Source organism: Anomaloglossus baeobatrachus, chromosome 9, assembly GCF_048569485.1.
Source record: "Anomaloglossus baeobatrachus isolate aAnoBae1 chromosome 9, aAnoBae1.hap1, whole genome shotgun sequence".
Taxonomy (NCBI): Eukaryota; Metazoa; Chordata; class Amphibia; order Anura; family Aromobatidae; genus Anomaloglossus; species Anomaloglossus baeobatrachus.
In genome coordinates, this window is record NC_134361.1 from 53,758,119 (window position 1) to 53,775,820 (window position 17,702).

The 17,702-nt window shown below is 40.9% G+C and overlaps 1 protein-coding gene across 1 annotated transcript in view; it reads right to left on the reverse strand.

The window, feature by feature from the left end:
- The window catches only part of LOC142251171 (sodium- and chloride-dependent neutral and basic amino acid transporter B(0+)-like), a 65,257-nt gene that overhangs the window by 28,233 nt on the left and 19,322 nt on the right, over positions 1–17,702 (reverse strand). The window contains exons 3-7 of the mRNA XM_075323712.1: positions 16,667–16,798; positions 12,182–12,343; positions 7,997–8,132; positions 3,562–3,694; positions 3,261–3,401 (exon numbers count right to left, since the gene is read on the reverse strand). Of these exons, the coding sequence (XP_075179827.1) occupies positions 3,261–3,401; positions 3,562–3,694; positions 7,997–8,132; positions 12,182–12,343; positions 16,667–16,798 (704 nt within the window). The remainder of the gene's footprint in view (positions 1–3,260; positions 3,402–3,561; positions 3,695–7,996; positions 8,133–12,181; positions 12,344–16,666; positions 16,799–17,702) is intronic.

Genomic DNA, 17,702 nt, shown 5'->3' on the forward strand with positions numbered 1-17,702 from the left:
ATCCTGGATACCAATAAAATAAATTTTTTTTTTATATTTTATTGAATTGGTGCTGGGCTCATTCCTTTCTTTCCTAATCTCCACTTATAGAGAAGGATCTGGGTGTTCTTGTACATCACAGACTAAATAACAGGCTCCTCTCTGTCAGGAGAAAAGGAGGTTCAATCTCCAGAGGAGACAAAGCTTCTATGAAAGATTGATCTGTGGAATAGTTTATCTCAAGAGCAGATCAGAACGAGAAGTCTCAATGGTTTCAATAAAGGCTTAGATGCATTTTTAGAGATAAATATTTATGTACGTGTGTAAAATTGTTTGCTGAATGTCTCTCAAGGGGGTCAACAATTGGGATCAGGAATGAAAGATTAGCGCTTTTTTCCCGCATCGTTCATCCATTATGGTTGTGTACGCGCCTCTTCCCCTTGACCTTTTCCATCCCTTGGTTGAACGTGATGGACATTTGTTTTTCTTCAGCTGGATTAACTATGTAATTATGTAATATTACAAAACCATTGCTGTTTTTTAAATAACATAAACTACCATCTTAAAATAGAGCCAGAGTTTAACCTACAGACATTGTTGCATCTATTGTGCAACGCAGTCCATTCTCAGGTGTGGCTGTGTATGGCAGAATATGCCAGGACTTAGCATAATTTAGACATACCAGACCTCAATACCAGACCAATACTTATTGGATTAGTTTCTCATTCTGCAATAATAACACTTGCAATAATTTTTTTTTTATCATTATTCAAGAGTCTGGAATTTGGAGTCCAATAAGAGAGTATTTTTATCACACTCAGGCTATTTTTTATATTACATAGGTAGCTGCCAAATTAATAATTACCGTAGCGCAATTTGCATACTATGAGACAAAATCATGCGTCAGGTCTTGGTATGACCTCAATATTAACGTGATTTTTAACAAAAGAATTTAGAAAAAATTATCTAAGTGCTTCTTAAAAAAAAGGTGGCCAACAAAGGTCTGTGTCACAGGTCCAGGAAAGGTTCCTTTAGCTAATTTGTGTTTCTTGTAGTTGTGACTTAACTGTACTTGAAGATGTCTTATCTCTCATAGTAAACACTTCATTGGTTTAAAAAACTGTCAAAAAAGTTTTCTTTGGAATATTAGGAAGCAGATACAAAACCAAGATAAGCGCAGGGCTGGGGGCTGCAGCTTGTAGCCTTGGGCTTTATCTGTGTTGGGTATCATAATTTAGGGGACCCTACACCAAATATTTTATTTATTTATTGTTACAACACGATACTGACCCAAAGACAGCGCCTGTGATTGGTTGCAGGCAGATGCTGTCACACAGACTGGAACCAATCACAGACGCCAGGCCTGCCGGTGGGTGGGGAAAGCAGTGCATATGGATGGGCCTGATGAGGGGCCCAGGAAATGGAGAGGACACGGGAGCAGTGTACAGCCACGACGGAGCCTCAGTAAGTAGAAGTGCTCACTTCAATCTTATTTGCTTTATTTTTCCTTTATTATTTGAATTTCTCGAGTGCCGGATCTGGATCAAACACCTGGAATCCCAGGTCCAGTAGCCAGGTAACTTTGAAACCGCGTGGATATGGACTTTTACAGTCCGAAATCCACTCATCACTAGTCATTAATCAACTTTGACAGACTTTTAACAAACAGAAGAGACGTGTGCTCCTCACTAGATTCTTTCAAGTCAAGAAAACAGGACGTGGATTTGATAGGACCAAAAATGTGCCAGATCTATTATTAATATGCACTGGTCTAAGGGGCCAATTTATCATCCAAAATAAGTCAACTAAGAGTAAGACAAAGTGTCTAACGTCTAGCAATGTGCCCAAAATTCATTACAAAAGGAGCCCCTCCAGATAAATTTGGCACATCTTTAGACCACTTGGACTACAGGTTGCCATACACATTAGTTGGCTGTAGGCTAAACAATGATTTGGCCAATTGGTCAGCCAAAAGCCAATTTTGTCGACTCTCCTATGTGTGCTCTATGAGAAAGTTGCCAGCCAACATGTCTCTGGTAGGATATTGCCATTGGCAGTCTGAAAGAGAACATGGACAATCAACATCTTCCTCGACCATCAGTCGGCCAGAGCTCCCATATACATTTGACCATAGGACGAACCCATCGATATTGGCGAGCTTGGCCGACATTAGTCAAACATGTATGAGGTCTGAAGTTTGGCCAGGTTGACTGTTCGACGGGATTAGTAAATTTGGACCAATGTTTTTTTTGTTACCCTTTATGCACAAAATGCCAGGATAGGTAGGCGGCCTCAAGCACAGTTACTAAACATTTCTGTATGAAGTGAGATGTACAGCTGATGGAGGGTACAACATGGCACTCAAGAATAAAGGTTGAGGTGCTCAAGGAGGGTCCAAATACCTTTCAATGTAATAGAAAGAATTCAGCATTTCTAATTAATATAACTTTATTGTTATACAATTAAAGTATATAGCTTGTGACATTTCGGTCATCTCACATGACCTTCATCAAATATTGGATGGCGGGTAACCCGTATGGAGTAATGACGCTATATACTTATTATCTCATATATACTAAGACCGATATACCACCAATCCATTTGCAATTCATTGTTTGATGAAGGTCACATGAGAACTGAAATGCCACTTGTATCACTGGTGGATATGAAATGTACCATGCTTGAACATGGCACCCATAGAAGTCTATAGGAACTTATTACATCTATGTATTAATGATGAGCGAGTTTCGAAATACTCGGATTCGCGATACTCATAACGAGTACTATCTAATACTCGCATATGCATTGTGAATATTGTGTGCAATGCAAGTCAATGGGGAAAAATTCGCAATGTAATGAGTAACCTGAATTCTGCACTATTCGTGCGAGCAGCGAATAGTGTGGCATTCAGATTACTCGTTACATTGCGCGTATTCACCATTGTCTTCCATTATATACGCTATTCGGAATGTATTTGCAAGTATTAGACAGTACTCGCTATGAGTATAGCGAATCCGAGTATTTCGAAACGCGCTCATCATTATTCTGTATGTCTCTTTGAATGCATTTAAGATTCTAGCACAAATATGAAATCAATATTGTCATTCTCTAAAAAGTGCTATATAAGAGAGCAGAATCTGCTGTATAAATCCAAGGAACCGGAATGGAAGGTGTCACAATGCTCAGCTACGGCTCACTAACACAAAGCAGTAGCGATTATAGATGAGTAAATATTAACTGGTTGGTAATGAAGGCATTAAGCGATGACGTTGTACACTTGCCTCTGCTTCCATTAACTTTGTAATGTTTGATTGTGTTCCAATATAATAATTAATTCCATTGTATGCTCCGTCTAGAGTTGCTCCTCGAACTAACAAGATGATGAGGACCAGATAAGGGAACGTCGCTGTAAAGTACACCACCTGGAATTACATAGAATAGGATCCATTCAGAGATTATGGAAACACAATATTCTATTTATAGGGAAAACAATCAAGCGGATTCTTTCTGAGAAAGAAAATCAAAATTTAGCACAAAAAGTATAAACTTAGAAAAGGAGCACGGCAAGATTTCTGCTCTCACCTTCCCAGATGACTTGATGCCTTTAAATAAAGACGCTCCAACAATTATCCAAGCTAAAAGCAAACACAGAGCCAAGTACCAAACCACTTCCCCGGTCTCATCCATAGTACTGGACTGGCGGAGGGTCACTTTCCTATGAACGAAAAAATGCATAAGATTGGTCTTAAAAATATGCACCAACCCATAACCGATCCTCACACTATAGGCACATGGGTATATATATATATATATATATATATATATATATATATATATATATACAGTTAGGTCCAGAAACATTTGGACAGTGACACAAGTTTTGTTATTTTAGCTGTTTACAAAAACATGTTCAGAAATACAATTATATATATAATATGGGCTGAAAGTGCACACTCCCAGCTGCAATATGAGAGTTTTCACATCCAAATCGGAGAAAGGGTTTAGGAATCATAGCTCTGTAATGCATAGCCTCCTCTTTTTCAAGGGACCAAAAGTAATTGGACAAGGGACTCTAAGGGCTGCAATTAACTCTGAAGGCGTCTCCCTCGTTAACCTGTAATCAATGAAGTAGTTCAAAGGTCTGGGGTTGATTATAGGTGTGTGGTTTTGCATTTGGAAGCTGTTGCTGTGACCAGACAACATGCGGTCTAAGGAACTCTCAATTGAGGTGAAGCAGAACATCCTGAGGCTGAAAAAAAAGAAAAAATCCATCAGAGAGATAGCAGACATGCTTGGAGTAGCAAAATCAACAGTCGGGTACATTCTGAGAAAAAAGGAATTGACTGGTGAGCTTGGGAACTCAAAAAGGCCTGGGCGTCCACGGATGACAACAGTGGTGGATGATCGCCGCATACTTTCTTTGGTGAAGAAGAACCCGTTCACAACATCAACTGAAGTCCAGAACACTCTCAGTGAAGTAGGTGTATCTGTCTCTAAGTCAACAGTAAAGAGAAGACTCCATGAAAGTAAATACAAAGGGTTCACATCTAGATGCAAACCATTCATCAATTCCAAAAATAGACAGGCCAGAGTTAAATTTGCTGAAAAACACCTCATGAAGCCAGCTCAGTTCTGGAAAAGTATTCTATGGACAGATGAGACCAAGATCAACCTGTACTAGAATGATGGGAAGAAAAAAGTTTGGAGAAGAAAGGGAATGGCACATGATCCAAGGCACACCACATCCTCTGTAAAACATGGTGGAGGCAACGTGATGGCATGGGCATGCATGGCTTTCAATGGCACTGGGTCACTTGTGTTTATTGATGACATAACAGCAGACAAGAGTAGCCGGATGAATTCTGAAGTGTACCGGGATATACTTTCAGCCCAGATTCAGCCAAATGCCGCAAAGTTGATCGGACGGCACTTCATAGTACAGATGGACAATGACCCCAAGCACACAGCCAAAGCTACCTAGGAGTTCATGAGTGCAAAAAAGTGGAACATTCTGCAATGGCCAAGTCAATCACCAGATGTTAACCCAATTGAGCATGCATTTCACTTGCTCAAATCCAGACTTAAGACGGAAAGACCCACAAACAAGCAAGACCTGAAGGCTGTGGCTGTAAAGGCCTGGCAAAGCATTAAGAAGGAGGAAACCCAGCGTTTGGTGATGTCCATGGGTTCCAGACTTAAGGCAGTGATTGCCTTCAAAGGATTCGCAACAAAATATTGAAAATAAAAATTTTTTTTTTGGGTTTGGTTTATTTGTCCAATTACTTTTGACCTCCTAAAATGTGGAGTGTTTGTAAAGAAATGTGTACAATTCCTACAATTTCTATCAGATATTTTTGTTCAAACCTTCAAATTAAACGTTACAATCTGCACTTGAATTCTGTTGTAGAGGTTTCATTTCAAATCCAATGTGGTGGCATGCAGAGCCCAACTCGCGAAAATTGTGTCACTGTCCAAATATTTCTGGACTTAACTGTATAGATATATATATATATATATATATATATATTTTGGGCAGTATATATATATATATATATATATATATGTATATATATAATGTTGCACATGTTTCTTTTATATAATATATATCTATATTTAATATTGTAAATATCTCTTTTATATATTTTTTTGGGACTTTTTTTAATATTGCATATATTTCTATATGCAAACACTGAACAAGCAGGACATAAAGTACCAACAGCCTGTATGTTTTTCTTCTGAAAATAAAATAATTCCTATATATCATTCTCTTTAAACCTTGGGATTTTGTACAGATTATTGTTTTTTTACCGTTCACACTGAATTCTGCTAATTGATATATGCATATTACTATTTTTAGGGATATGTATCACATGTTGCTTACTTATCATTAGGTTTTTTTCAATATGTCCTTAACAAAATATATTAGATGTGCATTCTATGATTTTTTCATGAACTCTACATACACACTGCATCAGCACACTGCGATTAATGATTACATGAAGTTCAATATTGCTATAAACATTAAAAAGTAAAGTTCTGTAATCAGAGCAGGTCTCAGCAGTTTGACAATGACCATTCAATAATGTATCACTTATTCCATAAATATATGATAACGTGTTTTTACTGGAAAGCCGCGTTAAAGAAGTTGGCCACTACTTTCACATTGATGGCCTGTCCTTTGGCTAGGTCATCAATGTCTGATCAGCCGGTGTCCGACACCCCGCAGTCCCACCAATCAGCTGTTCACGGTGCTGGCTGCAGCAGCAGACAGCTGGAAACGCTCAGGAGACGCTCTGTCTTCTGACAGTGGCCACATCTGGGTACTGCACATCTGCCTCCTATTCAAATGAATAGGAGGCAGATGTGCAGTACCCTGTCAGAAGACAGGACAGTGATGGAACTGAGCATTTCCAACCACCTGCTGCCAACGCCGGCAAAGAGAACGGTTGATCAGGTGGGGAAACCGGGTGTCAGACCCCAACCAATCAGACATTGATGACCTATACTAAAGGGTGCTTTACACGAGACGACGGATCGTGCGATGCATCGTCGGGGTCACGGTTTTCGTGACGCACATCCGGCATTATACACGACGTCGTCTCGTGTGAAACCTCTGAGCGACGCAGTATCGCTCACAAATCGTGAGTCGTGTACTCGTCGCTCAGTTTCATAATATCGTTTATTTTTACTTGTGCCGGTTGTTCATCGTTCCCGTGGCAGCACACGTCGCTCCGTGTGACACCACGGGAGCGATGAACTCTGCTTACCTGCGTCCCACGGCTTCCGCCGGCTATTCGGAAGGAAGGAGGTGGGCGGGATGTTTACATCTCGCTCATCTCCACCCCTCTGCTTCTATTGGCTGGCGGCTGTGTGACGTCGCTGTGACGCCGAACGTCCCTCCCCATTCAGGAAGTGGACGTTCGCCACCCACAGCGAGGTCGCTCAGCAGGTAAGTACGTGTGGCGGGGGTTTCACAACTTTGTGCGACACGGGCAGCGATTTGCCCGTGACGCACAAACGACGGGGGCGGGTATGATCGATTGTGAAATTGGTCGTCCCGTGTAAAGCAGGCTTAAGTCTAGGCCATGAATGTAAAAGTGATTGACAACCCCTTTAGTTATCCCTGACAGGATATACAACCAACTCATCTTGTTGGGGATAATTAAAGCAGGAATGACTGGCACAGTGTTTGAGCATCTACACAGTTACTCCATAAGGCTGAGGCTACACGAGCATACAAAAAAATTGGTCCCATTCTCATCCAGAATACATATAGTTTTCCACCTTACAGAATTATAATATATCCGTAAATGCCATATTGTTGGTCCATATGGCATCCAAATTTCTTTTTTTCACCCATCTTATTTCTGAGTCAAAATGCAGCATGCTGGGATTTTTGTTTTCTCATGCCGATCACAGCTGAGAAAAAAACCCATCTGTACTGCCTCATTGAATAACACTGGTCCGAGTTTAATCCCTTTTTTATCGGATTGTACTCATCCGAGTTATACGCTCGCGTAACAGAACCCTACCAGGGTTTTTAACTGGGTTCTGCCGATTGATGGAGGTCCCAGGATGGGAGGTATGGGGGTTGTAGGCTTGGTATGGAACACTCATGACAAGCTAAAAGCCCCTGGCCCAGAAGTTCTGGTTGATCATTGCGGGAGGTTGTGTCATTTGTACAATTTCTCGGCCCATATGAAGGGTATTTAAATAAGTGCTATTCAATTAGTTGTATCATCGTTTTGACCAGAATTCTGCCTAAGCTTCCCTAAACTCAAGCAAGTTTGGTTTTCTTCTATTCTTTTATGCCAACGGTTGGATACAAACTTGGCTGCTTCTAAATCAAAGAACTTCTTACTATTTTAGCTCCACTGACAACCGGGATTGGCCAAGTAGTTTTCTATAACGAGCTATCCCTATGGGGCATACAACTAACGATAGAGTAAGATACTCATAATACAGTGAGAAAATCATGACGGGCCATAAGAAAAAAATAAAATAAAGTGTCCCTTACTCCCAGTACTGTTTGCTTGGCAGCTCCACGTCATCCAGTATAGTGGTATGCGCTATACAAGTGTGGTTATTTTCTTTTGCCCACGTCAGGTTTGTTGTCCATATGTTACCCTCTGGGCTGGTTACATTGCATGTGCCTAAAATGAGACAAACCAATAATTTTTAGACAGTGATAATTTGAAAAGATGCGTGTTACCATCAGATGTGTATGACCATAGGGTGGGCCATGTACTGTACCGGCGGCTGGTCTCACACTACGTCCAGGTTCCTCCTCAGTCCTCCACTGGAGGTTTCCATGTGAATAATCAAAAAACAATAAGCAGAGGTTCCTTCTCCAAAGTCATAGACATTACTGAGGTAAGCAGAGCCCCAAATATGACATTCTGGATTTTCTTTTTCCCTTTCACTAATGGTCTTCATTTTTTTTAGCAATCACAATGGTGTAATATAAATTGTTGGATGTGTCAAGGGGCCATCATCCAAATAATGTTTATTTTTTGGTTTTCAGATGTAAGCCCCCAATGCAGTGTAATGCAGGGACCAAAATGTAGTGTGAACACGGACTTATTGAGAAAGGAACCTTAATAGGGATGATGGAATACCTCTAATATTCGGCTTCGCGAATATTCGCCGAATAGGTCGACGCTATTCGACTATTCGCAAATATTTGATGCGCAATGTAAGTCTATAGGCCGCTTTACACGCTACGACATCGCTAATGATGTCGCTCGTGAAAGCACTCTCCCCCGTCGGTTGTGCATCACGGGCAAATCGCTGCCCGTGGCACACAATATTGCTAGGACCCGTCACACTATACTTACCTGCCTAGTGACGTCGTTGTGGCCGGCAAACTGCCTCTTTTCTAAGGGGGCGGTTTGTGCGCCGTCACAGTGACATCACACGGCAGGCAGCCAATAGAAGCGGAGGGGCGGAGAGCAACCGAAGGAAAGATACGCCCCCCTCGTTGCCGGAGGACGCAGGTACGGTGTTGTTTCTCGTTCCTGGGGTGTCACACATAGAGAGAGATGTGTGCCTTCTCAGGAACGACAAACAACCTACGTCCTGCAACAGCAACGATATTTGGGATTAGAACGACGTGTCAACGATCAACGATAAGATGAGTATTTTTGATCGTTAGTGGTCGTTCGTACGTTTCACACGCAACAACATTGCTAACGAGGCCAGATGTGCATCACGAATTCCGTGACCCCAACGACATCTCGTTAGCGATGTCGTTTCGTGTAAAGCCCTCTTATAGGAAACCCAAATAACAACTATTCGGGCTTCCCATAGACTTACATTGTGCATTGAATATTCTCTTAGCGGCGACCTATTCGTCGGATATTCGCGAAGCTGAATATTTGTGGCATTCGATCATCCCTAAACCTTAACCCTGTAATTTTTAGCATCAATTAACAGTGCAGTTTACAAAAAAATGTGTTTGCGTCAAACCCGCCAAATATATGGTCCTATTGTAAACCAGTTAGACCATTACCCTTGTATTTTGTGTACTCCGTATCCCTCCGTGTTAGGGTCCAGTAGTGCAGGTTTTGGAGTGGGATTGCCCTTATCATTGTGACTATTTGGCTTTAAACAGCATAGCACAAGGACAAGATTTTAGGGTGTACAAAAAGAGAGATTAGATCCCGTGATCCCAACGTATTGTTACCCCTCTATAAATCACTTGTAAGGCCACATCTGGAATATGGAATCCAGTTTTGGGCTCCACATTTTAAAAAGGACATTCAGAAGTTAGTGTCAGTTCAAAAGCGGGGAACTAGACTATTACAAGGAATGGAAGGCCTCCCATATGATGACAGGTTGAAAAAGTTATATATGTTTAGCTTAGAAAAAAGACGTCTCAGAGGAGATCTCATTTATATGTATAAATACATGTGTGGTCAATATAAAGGACTGGCACATGACTTATTTCTTCCAAAGACAATACTAAGGACCAGGGGGCACTCAGTGCGAGTGGAAGAAAAGCGATTCCGACAGCTAAATAGGAAAGGGTTCTTTACAGTTAGAGCAGTCAGACTGTGGAATGCCCTACCACAAGAGGTAGTAATGGCAGATACTATAACAGCTCTATTTCCTCTAACCATTTTATCCTTTTATATATTTTTGATGTTTTAATGATACTCCGTTGAGTGACCTTCCTGTTGGACCTTTGGGGATGATTATTGCATCGTAGTCTGGGCCTAGTAGAGGATCCTATGGCACTCGGACTTTGAAAGCCATTCTTAAACAACACAATATAATTTTTGTATTTAACAGTTAAACGGATATTCCCATCTCCAAAATCCTATAGCAATATGTAATAGGTGTAACATTAATAATGTTAGTAAATACCTCCAATTAGAAATGTAGTATAGTTCTAAAAAGCTATGTCACTTACCTTATGTGCAGGGCATTTCAGCTTAGGTATCCATGGTTACGGTCACACATATAGTGACAGTTAGTAAGTTCTTCGTGGTCATAGCCATGGATACCTAAGCTGCACATGAGGTAAGAGACATGATTATATCAGGAGAATTATACTATATTTCTAATTGGAGGTATTTGATAATACTATTATTATTACACCGACTACATATTAGGATAGGATCTTGGAGATGGGAATAACCCTTTAAGTCTTAGGGGTACTTTGCAAACTTCGACATCGCTAGCTGATGATAGCGATGCCGAGCACGATAGTACCCTCCCCCATCGCACATGCGATATCTTGTGATAGCTGCCGTAGCGAACATTATCGCTATGGCAGCTTCACATGCACTCACCTGCCCTGCGACATTGCTCTGGCCGGCGACCCGCCTCCTTCCTAAGGGGGCGGGTCATGCAGCGTCACAGTGATGTCACACGGCAGGCGTCCAATAGAAGCGGAGGGGCGGAGATGAGTGGGACGTAAACATCCCGCCAACCTCCTTCCTTCCGCATAGCCGGCGTGAGCCGCAGGACGCATGTACGGAGATGTTCCTCGCTCCTGCGGCTTCACACACAGCGATGTGTGCTGCCGCAGGAACGAGGAACAACATCGAAACTCCTATCGGTCCGACATTATGAAAATGACCGACACTACACAGATCACCGATTTACGACACTTTTGCGATCGTTTATCGGTGCTTCTTGGCTTTACACGTTGCGACGTCGTTACTGACGCCGGATGTGCGTCACTTTCCATTTGACTCCGACGATATCGCAGTAGCGATGTCGCAACGTGCAAAGTACCCCTTAAGGGTTATTCCCATCATCATAGATGGATATCATCAGATAGTACTTGTAAAAACAGTTTTCCAGCTTACTGCTTATTAAAATTTGCAGCCGTTTTTGAGAAATCAACACTGTTCTTTACAGTTTGTTGCCTAGGAGACCGACCACCTCTGCTGTCTAGTTTGTAAGCACTGCACTGAGGTTGGCCGGATTAGGAGACAACAATGTGCTTCAGAAATCCTGACCAGCTTCAAAACAGGTATTACACGCTTAAAGGGGTTTGATCCCTTTCAGATAATGTTTGGCTGAAGTTAATGGGAAAATTATAAACCGTGCTTTACTCACATTTCCCAGGTCCACTGTTGAGTCTCTGCCACTGATCCAGATGACTAGAATTGGCTGCTTCGCTGATTTAAGGTCAACAGCACTGCAGACAGTCAATGAGCACAGCAGTATGTACCCCAGGAGTCGATGAGCTCACTGATTGGCTGCCATGCTGTTGAAACAATGTCAGCACCGCAGCTGCCAGGCAGAGGTGGGGACTTACCGGTGGTCCTGGGTAAGATGACTACAGCATTGTGTTATTTTAAAACAAACCACAACCAGGACCCAACATTATGTGAAATGAAACAACTCCTTTAATAAAGAATAGCATGTAAGCACTATACACGGTGGTCAGTTTCCATGGCAACGAGCTATAAACAAAAGAAAACCATTAATATATCAAGAACAGCTGAAAATTTAAATAAGCAGTAAATTGCTAAGCACTATAGGCATTAAAGAAGATGGGAATAACCCTTTAATTATTACTTTCCACCATATTACAAAAAAGGAAAGATTGGCGAATATGTGAAAATCCCAATTTGGCTACTATATACATTATTAACTAGTTTGAAAAATGTTAATATATAGAAATGCATGATATCTTATATCTTCCCCCCCGCCAAAAAAAAGTAACAGTATTGTATCTGGGTACCTCGTATGGTCTTACTGCACCTGTCGTCAGACCAGCTGAAGCAATCGGACCAGGGCAGGACACTTTGAAATGAAGCAAACATGTAATACAAGCTGTAGGCGATGATCACATTGTAGTAGATGGACACCAGTGTAGTAATGCACACCATCATAATGCCGACGCCTGGGAAAAAAAATTAAAAGATTAAATTGTTTTTAACTAATCTAATGCACAAAAGCAAACGATATTGCGTACATTTGTCAGTGCTAATAAAAGATCCCTTTTTGCTGCCGTACTTTATTATTACACTTGTGACTGCTCTAGCTGCTCTGATTTACTCAAAGAGATATTTGCAACATGAAGAGTTTTCACTTATTCAAAAGATAGGTGATAGCCTGCAGATTGGTGGTCTACCGACCATCAGGACCACCACAGATCCTGAAAACAAAGCTCTGAAATGCCCCTTTGGAATGGAGCGATGGATGAGCATGCTCTCCTCTTTTCCAACAAGCCCATAATGGTTGGGGTCTCACTCGAGAAACTCCGAATGATTTGGGGAATGGGGCTCTGAAATGCCTCTTTGGAATGATGCAATGGCTGCTCATGAACAACCCTTTTCCTGCAATCCAATGGAGAATTAATGCAGCTATCTAGAAAGCTTGAGAGCCTTGCTCTTGAGAACTTTTGAAGGCCACGTGGACAGACCCCAATGATTTTGTAAATGTGGCTCTGAAAAGCCCCTTTGGAATAGAGCGGTGGATGCGCATGGACTCCTCTGTCCCGGCAGGCCCATAGAGAATGAAGGGAATGTTTAGACAGGCTTGAGAACCTTGTATTCAGGAATGGTTGAGGTCCCAATGGAGAGACCTCCAATGATTTTGGGAATGGGACTCTGAAATGTCACTTTGGAATGGAGTGGTTGGTGCTCATGGACAACCCTTTTCTTGAAATCCTTCTGAGAATGTATGCAGCTATTTAGAGAGGCTTGTGAACCTTGGTCTCAGTAATGGCTGGGGTCCCACTCGAGAGACCCCCAATGATTTTGGGAATGGGGCTCTGAAATGCTTCTTTGGAATGATGTAATGGCTGCTCATGGATGACCCTTTTCCTGCAATCCAATGGACAATTAATGCAGCTATCTAGAAAGCTTGTTAGCCTTGCTCTTGAGAACTTTTGAAGGCCACGTGGCCAGACCCCCCTCGATTTTGAGAAATATGGCTCTGAAAATCCCCTTTGGAATGGACCAGTGGGAGCGCATGGGCACCCCTTTTCTGGCAGTCCATAAGAGAAAAACTGAAGTTGTTAGAGAGCTTGAGAGAATTGCTCTCAGGATTGTTTGGATTCCTGTGGTCAGATGCCCAATGATCCTGGGAATGGGGCTCTAAAATGACTCATTAAAATGTAGTTGTGGATGTGCATGTGACTCTTCTCTATTCATCTACAATATGTGACTGATGGAAAAGCTGAGTACAGCTCTATTCTGACATGGACAATTCAAGGCCCATTCTTATGATCAATGGGCATTCCAGAAATGTGACTTCCAATGATCTGTAAATAATTACTGGAAACTGTCAACATTCGAAATGGGCAAACCCAAATTGTAAAGATTGGGGTTCATATCAAGCATGGACTTTTAGTTTTAGTGCTGTATGTGTGCTAGTCAGTAGATTGAGCATTGTTGTGCTTGGGTACACTTGGTGCTTGGCTCAGTTTGGGCCACTTGCAGTGTATGAATGGCTCTCACTGGGGATAAAAACAATGTTTTCGGATGTAGTGTGTCCAAACAAAAATTCCAGGCCTCCATCCCCCGGAAGTGTTCTCTATATGGCTGGTTGCATGCCCGATCAGTGACTTCGGATTGGGTTCAGGTCAAGTCCAGGTCCAGAACAGAACTCTATCTAAAGTCTGGCTGAAACCGGCAAACCGAACTTCCATAGGTCCGCTCATCTCTAGTCAACATTAAATATGGTAGAACTTTGAGGTAGGTAATGTTAAAAATGACCCTTTAACTGTCTTATTCTCCAAATAATTATGCCTCATTACAAAAGAAAGCAAAATCTGTCCAACATTGTATAACACTCAATTCCGATTATCTGTACAGGTGGAGCTTCACTTGAAAGTCTTTTCTTTGGGGGTTTCCATCAGCCTGATCTTGAATCCTGATGAACGAATTAAGTGTTTCCTTATTTTTAGCCACAATGCTAACCAGAAGGGTTAATCTGGAGACTATTTCCCAAGTTGTGAAACGGCTTTGTGCACTCAGTGTGGATTATTGTGACTATAGAAATTAAGCCCATGGGCAGAGCCACCATGTTTGTGCCAACTTCCTCATGCTTCTATTCAAAATAAAAACCAAGGAAGCGAGACATAACTCACAGAGCAAATACGTAAAGGGAAATGTCAATATCCTCCATTGTTCTCATCAAGACACCGATACAATTTTCATAAAAAATTCCATTGATGTCATAATAACAAGGACTGGATCTGCCATGTTTGATGTCTACAGAGAATGTTAGGTGACGAGTAACGAGAATATCTTTTCTACATAATGTAACAATTAGCAATTTTCCGAAAACATAAGTGATCAAACTATGTAATGCAAGACTGACGAGGGTCCCCAAAGTGGAATTCAATCTTTCTAGCTATAACCCTTAAGGACTAGACTATTTTGGGCCCTTAAAACAAAGAAAAAAAAAATACATAGAAAAAAAAAAAAAAATATATATATATATATATATATATATATATATATATATATATATATATATATATATATATATATATATATATATATATTTTTACATTTTGTATTATTGATGCATCAATAAACTATATTTTTCATTCAGAAACTATATATTTTTTTATATTTATTTTCAGAAAAGTTTTCATTGGCTTTTTTATTTTTTTTTTGGGAGGGGGGATTGGAAAAAAATAATAAATAAATATAAAATAGAAACTGTAAATCCTCTTTTGGTTTTTCGCTATTTTTTACGTCCTATTTAAATAATATGTTAAAGTGGATTTCTATTTCAAGAAAATTGATCCAAAATTAATAAAAAGAGCAAGTACGGTACTCATCCACCTGGGTGCAATGCCAGCTCCTGGGCTGCTGAGCTCTGTGATTGCCTGCAGCAGTGATACACACTGTAAATGTGACGAATAAAAACACAGGGACCTGAGCAGTAGAAGGTGCGAGCTCTGGACCTGAGGAGGGTAAGTACACCCACTGTTTATTATTTTGGTGTCCACTTTTCTCAAAGAGGAAAACCCCTTTTAATTTACTCTATGAGTCATTAAAGAGGACCAGTCACCAGGATTTCCTATGTAAACTAAATCCAGTGCTATACTGGTGCTATCAGTCTGATTCTATACATACCTTTAGTTGTGAGATCGGATGTATGGTTTCTGAAATATAGGCAAGTAAAGTTTGTGAAATTCACTGTTACTTGATTGATAGGTGCAACGGAATATCTAATAGGAGGGTCGGGTTTTGCTAGTTATTCCTACCCTTGTCTTCCTGCTTTTCCTCCCCCTGTTCTTCCTCCCTCCCTCCTCCCCCTGTAATAACAGAGACAGGGGAGTAATGACAGACAGGCAGACAGAGGCGAGAATAACTAGCAAAACCCGACCCACCTATTAAATATTCTGTAGCACCTATCAATCAAGTAACAGTGAATTTCACAAACTTTACTTGCCTGTATTTCAGAAACGATACATCCGATCTCACAACTAAAGGTATGCATAGAATCAGCATGATAGCCCCAGTATAGCACTGACTTTAGTTTATATAGGAAAATCCTGGTGGTTGGTCCTCTATAAGATTACAATAATACAGAATTTACATAATTTATTTAATGTTTTGTAGTTTTTCTACATTAAAATATTTTATTATATTTTCCACATTCAGAAGCCTAATGCATTATTATCCCATTGACATATAGATTGTTTTTTTTGCGTTTTTAATTACGTGTTATTATTTTTATTGTTTACATGACATAGCGCCACATATATAGCAGTGGCTATGTTTGATACTGCAGCTCAATTCCATATAAACTTACCGTACTCATTCAGCATCATGTACAGAAAACACATGCAAAAAGATCAAGTAGCGTTATCAATGCTAACCCATAAGATACTTACTTATGGTTACCATTTATCATCATTTGCCGCTAAACTGTCATTGTCCGTTCTGGACAACACTCCAAATGTTTGATACATATCAAACTGCTCTGACATTGTACTAAACTAAGATGCCATTAAATCATGTTGTATCTCCAAAAAGAGATCAAATAGTGATGTCAATGCTAAGCCAAAAGATACTTACGGTTTCCATTTATCATCATTTGCCGGTAAACTGTCATTGTCCGTTCTGAACAACACTCCACATGTTTGATACACATTCAACTGATCTGATTCATTACTAAACTGAGATGCCACCAAATCATGTTGTTTCTCAAAAAATAGATCAAAAACACATGTTCTGTAATAATGTAAGTATTTAGATACCTTGGAAGATGGGTACAATCCGCCAAACTGAGATTGGCCCCAAGCTGGAGAACTGTCCCAAGGAGCATTCCAAGAAGAAGAGAGGAAGGCCAGTGAATGCCAGCATGATTGTGTAGGGTATGAGAAAGGCTCCTGTAGAATAGAATATATTGTAAGATCAATACATTACAAAAAAAACAATAAACAAAACATATATTGGCTTATTATACAGGTAAGGTTCTCATATGTTTGGTTAATAAAAAGGACCCTAAAGCTTCCATATATACAACCCTAATATCAGTGACACAGACTAAACTTTTTGCTCTGTGATATTACTTATACTGCCCTAGTCATATGCAAATCTTCTAAATGTCAATTAATAAAAACAATATACAATATACAATATTACACCTACTAAAAATCTTATCAGTGCTGTTGTGGTTAAAGCCTGTGGAGGGGGCACTAAACCAGCACTGCAGATTCTTGACCCCCATGGATCATAATAGAGATGAGTGGACCCGAACAGTAAAGTTCGGTATTTGTACCCAACAAGGAGTTTACAAAAAAATTACAGAGTTCGGGTGCGTTATGTATGCTTGCTAGGGCTGGGCGGACCCGGACTGTAAAAGTCCGGATCCGCGCAGTTTCAAAGTTGCCCGGGTGTCAGGGCCAGGATTCCGGCTGTTTGATCTGGTTCTCAAAAAATAAAAAAAATAAAGGAAAAATAAAGAAAATAAGAATGACGCGACCATTTCATACTCACTGGGGCTCTGGCTGCCTGTATGCTGCTCCTGCTGCCTTCCTATCACACTCATTTCATATGCACAGCTTTTCCTGCCCGTCAGCTGGCCCGGAGTCTGTGATTGATTGCAGTCAGACAGGCCCCCAGCCTGTGTGAGGCGTCTCCCTGCATCCAGTCACCACTCACCATGGCTCATTCATTCTGCACTCACAGCGGGCAGCCATGCTGCTGTATGGCCGCTCGCTGTGATATTCAGATGTAGCAGAGCTGGAATCATCGTGGGAGCTCATGTGGATTATATCGGACATGAAGGGG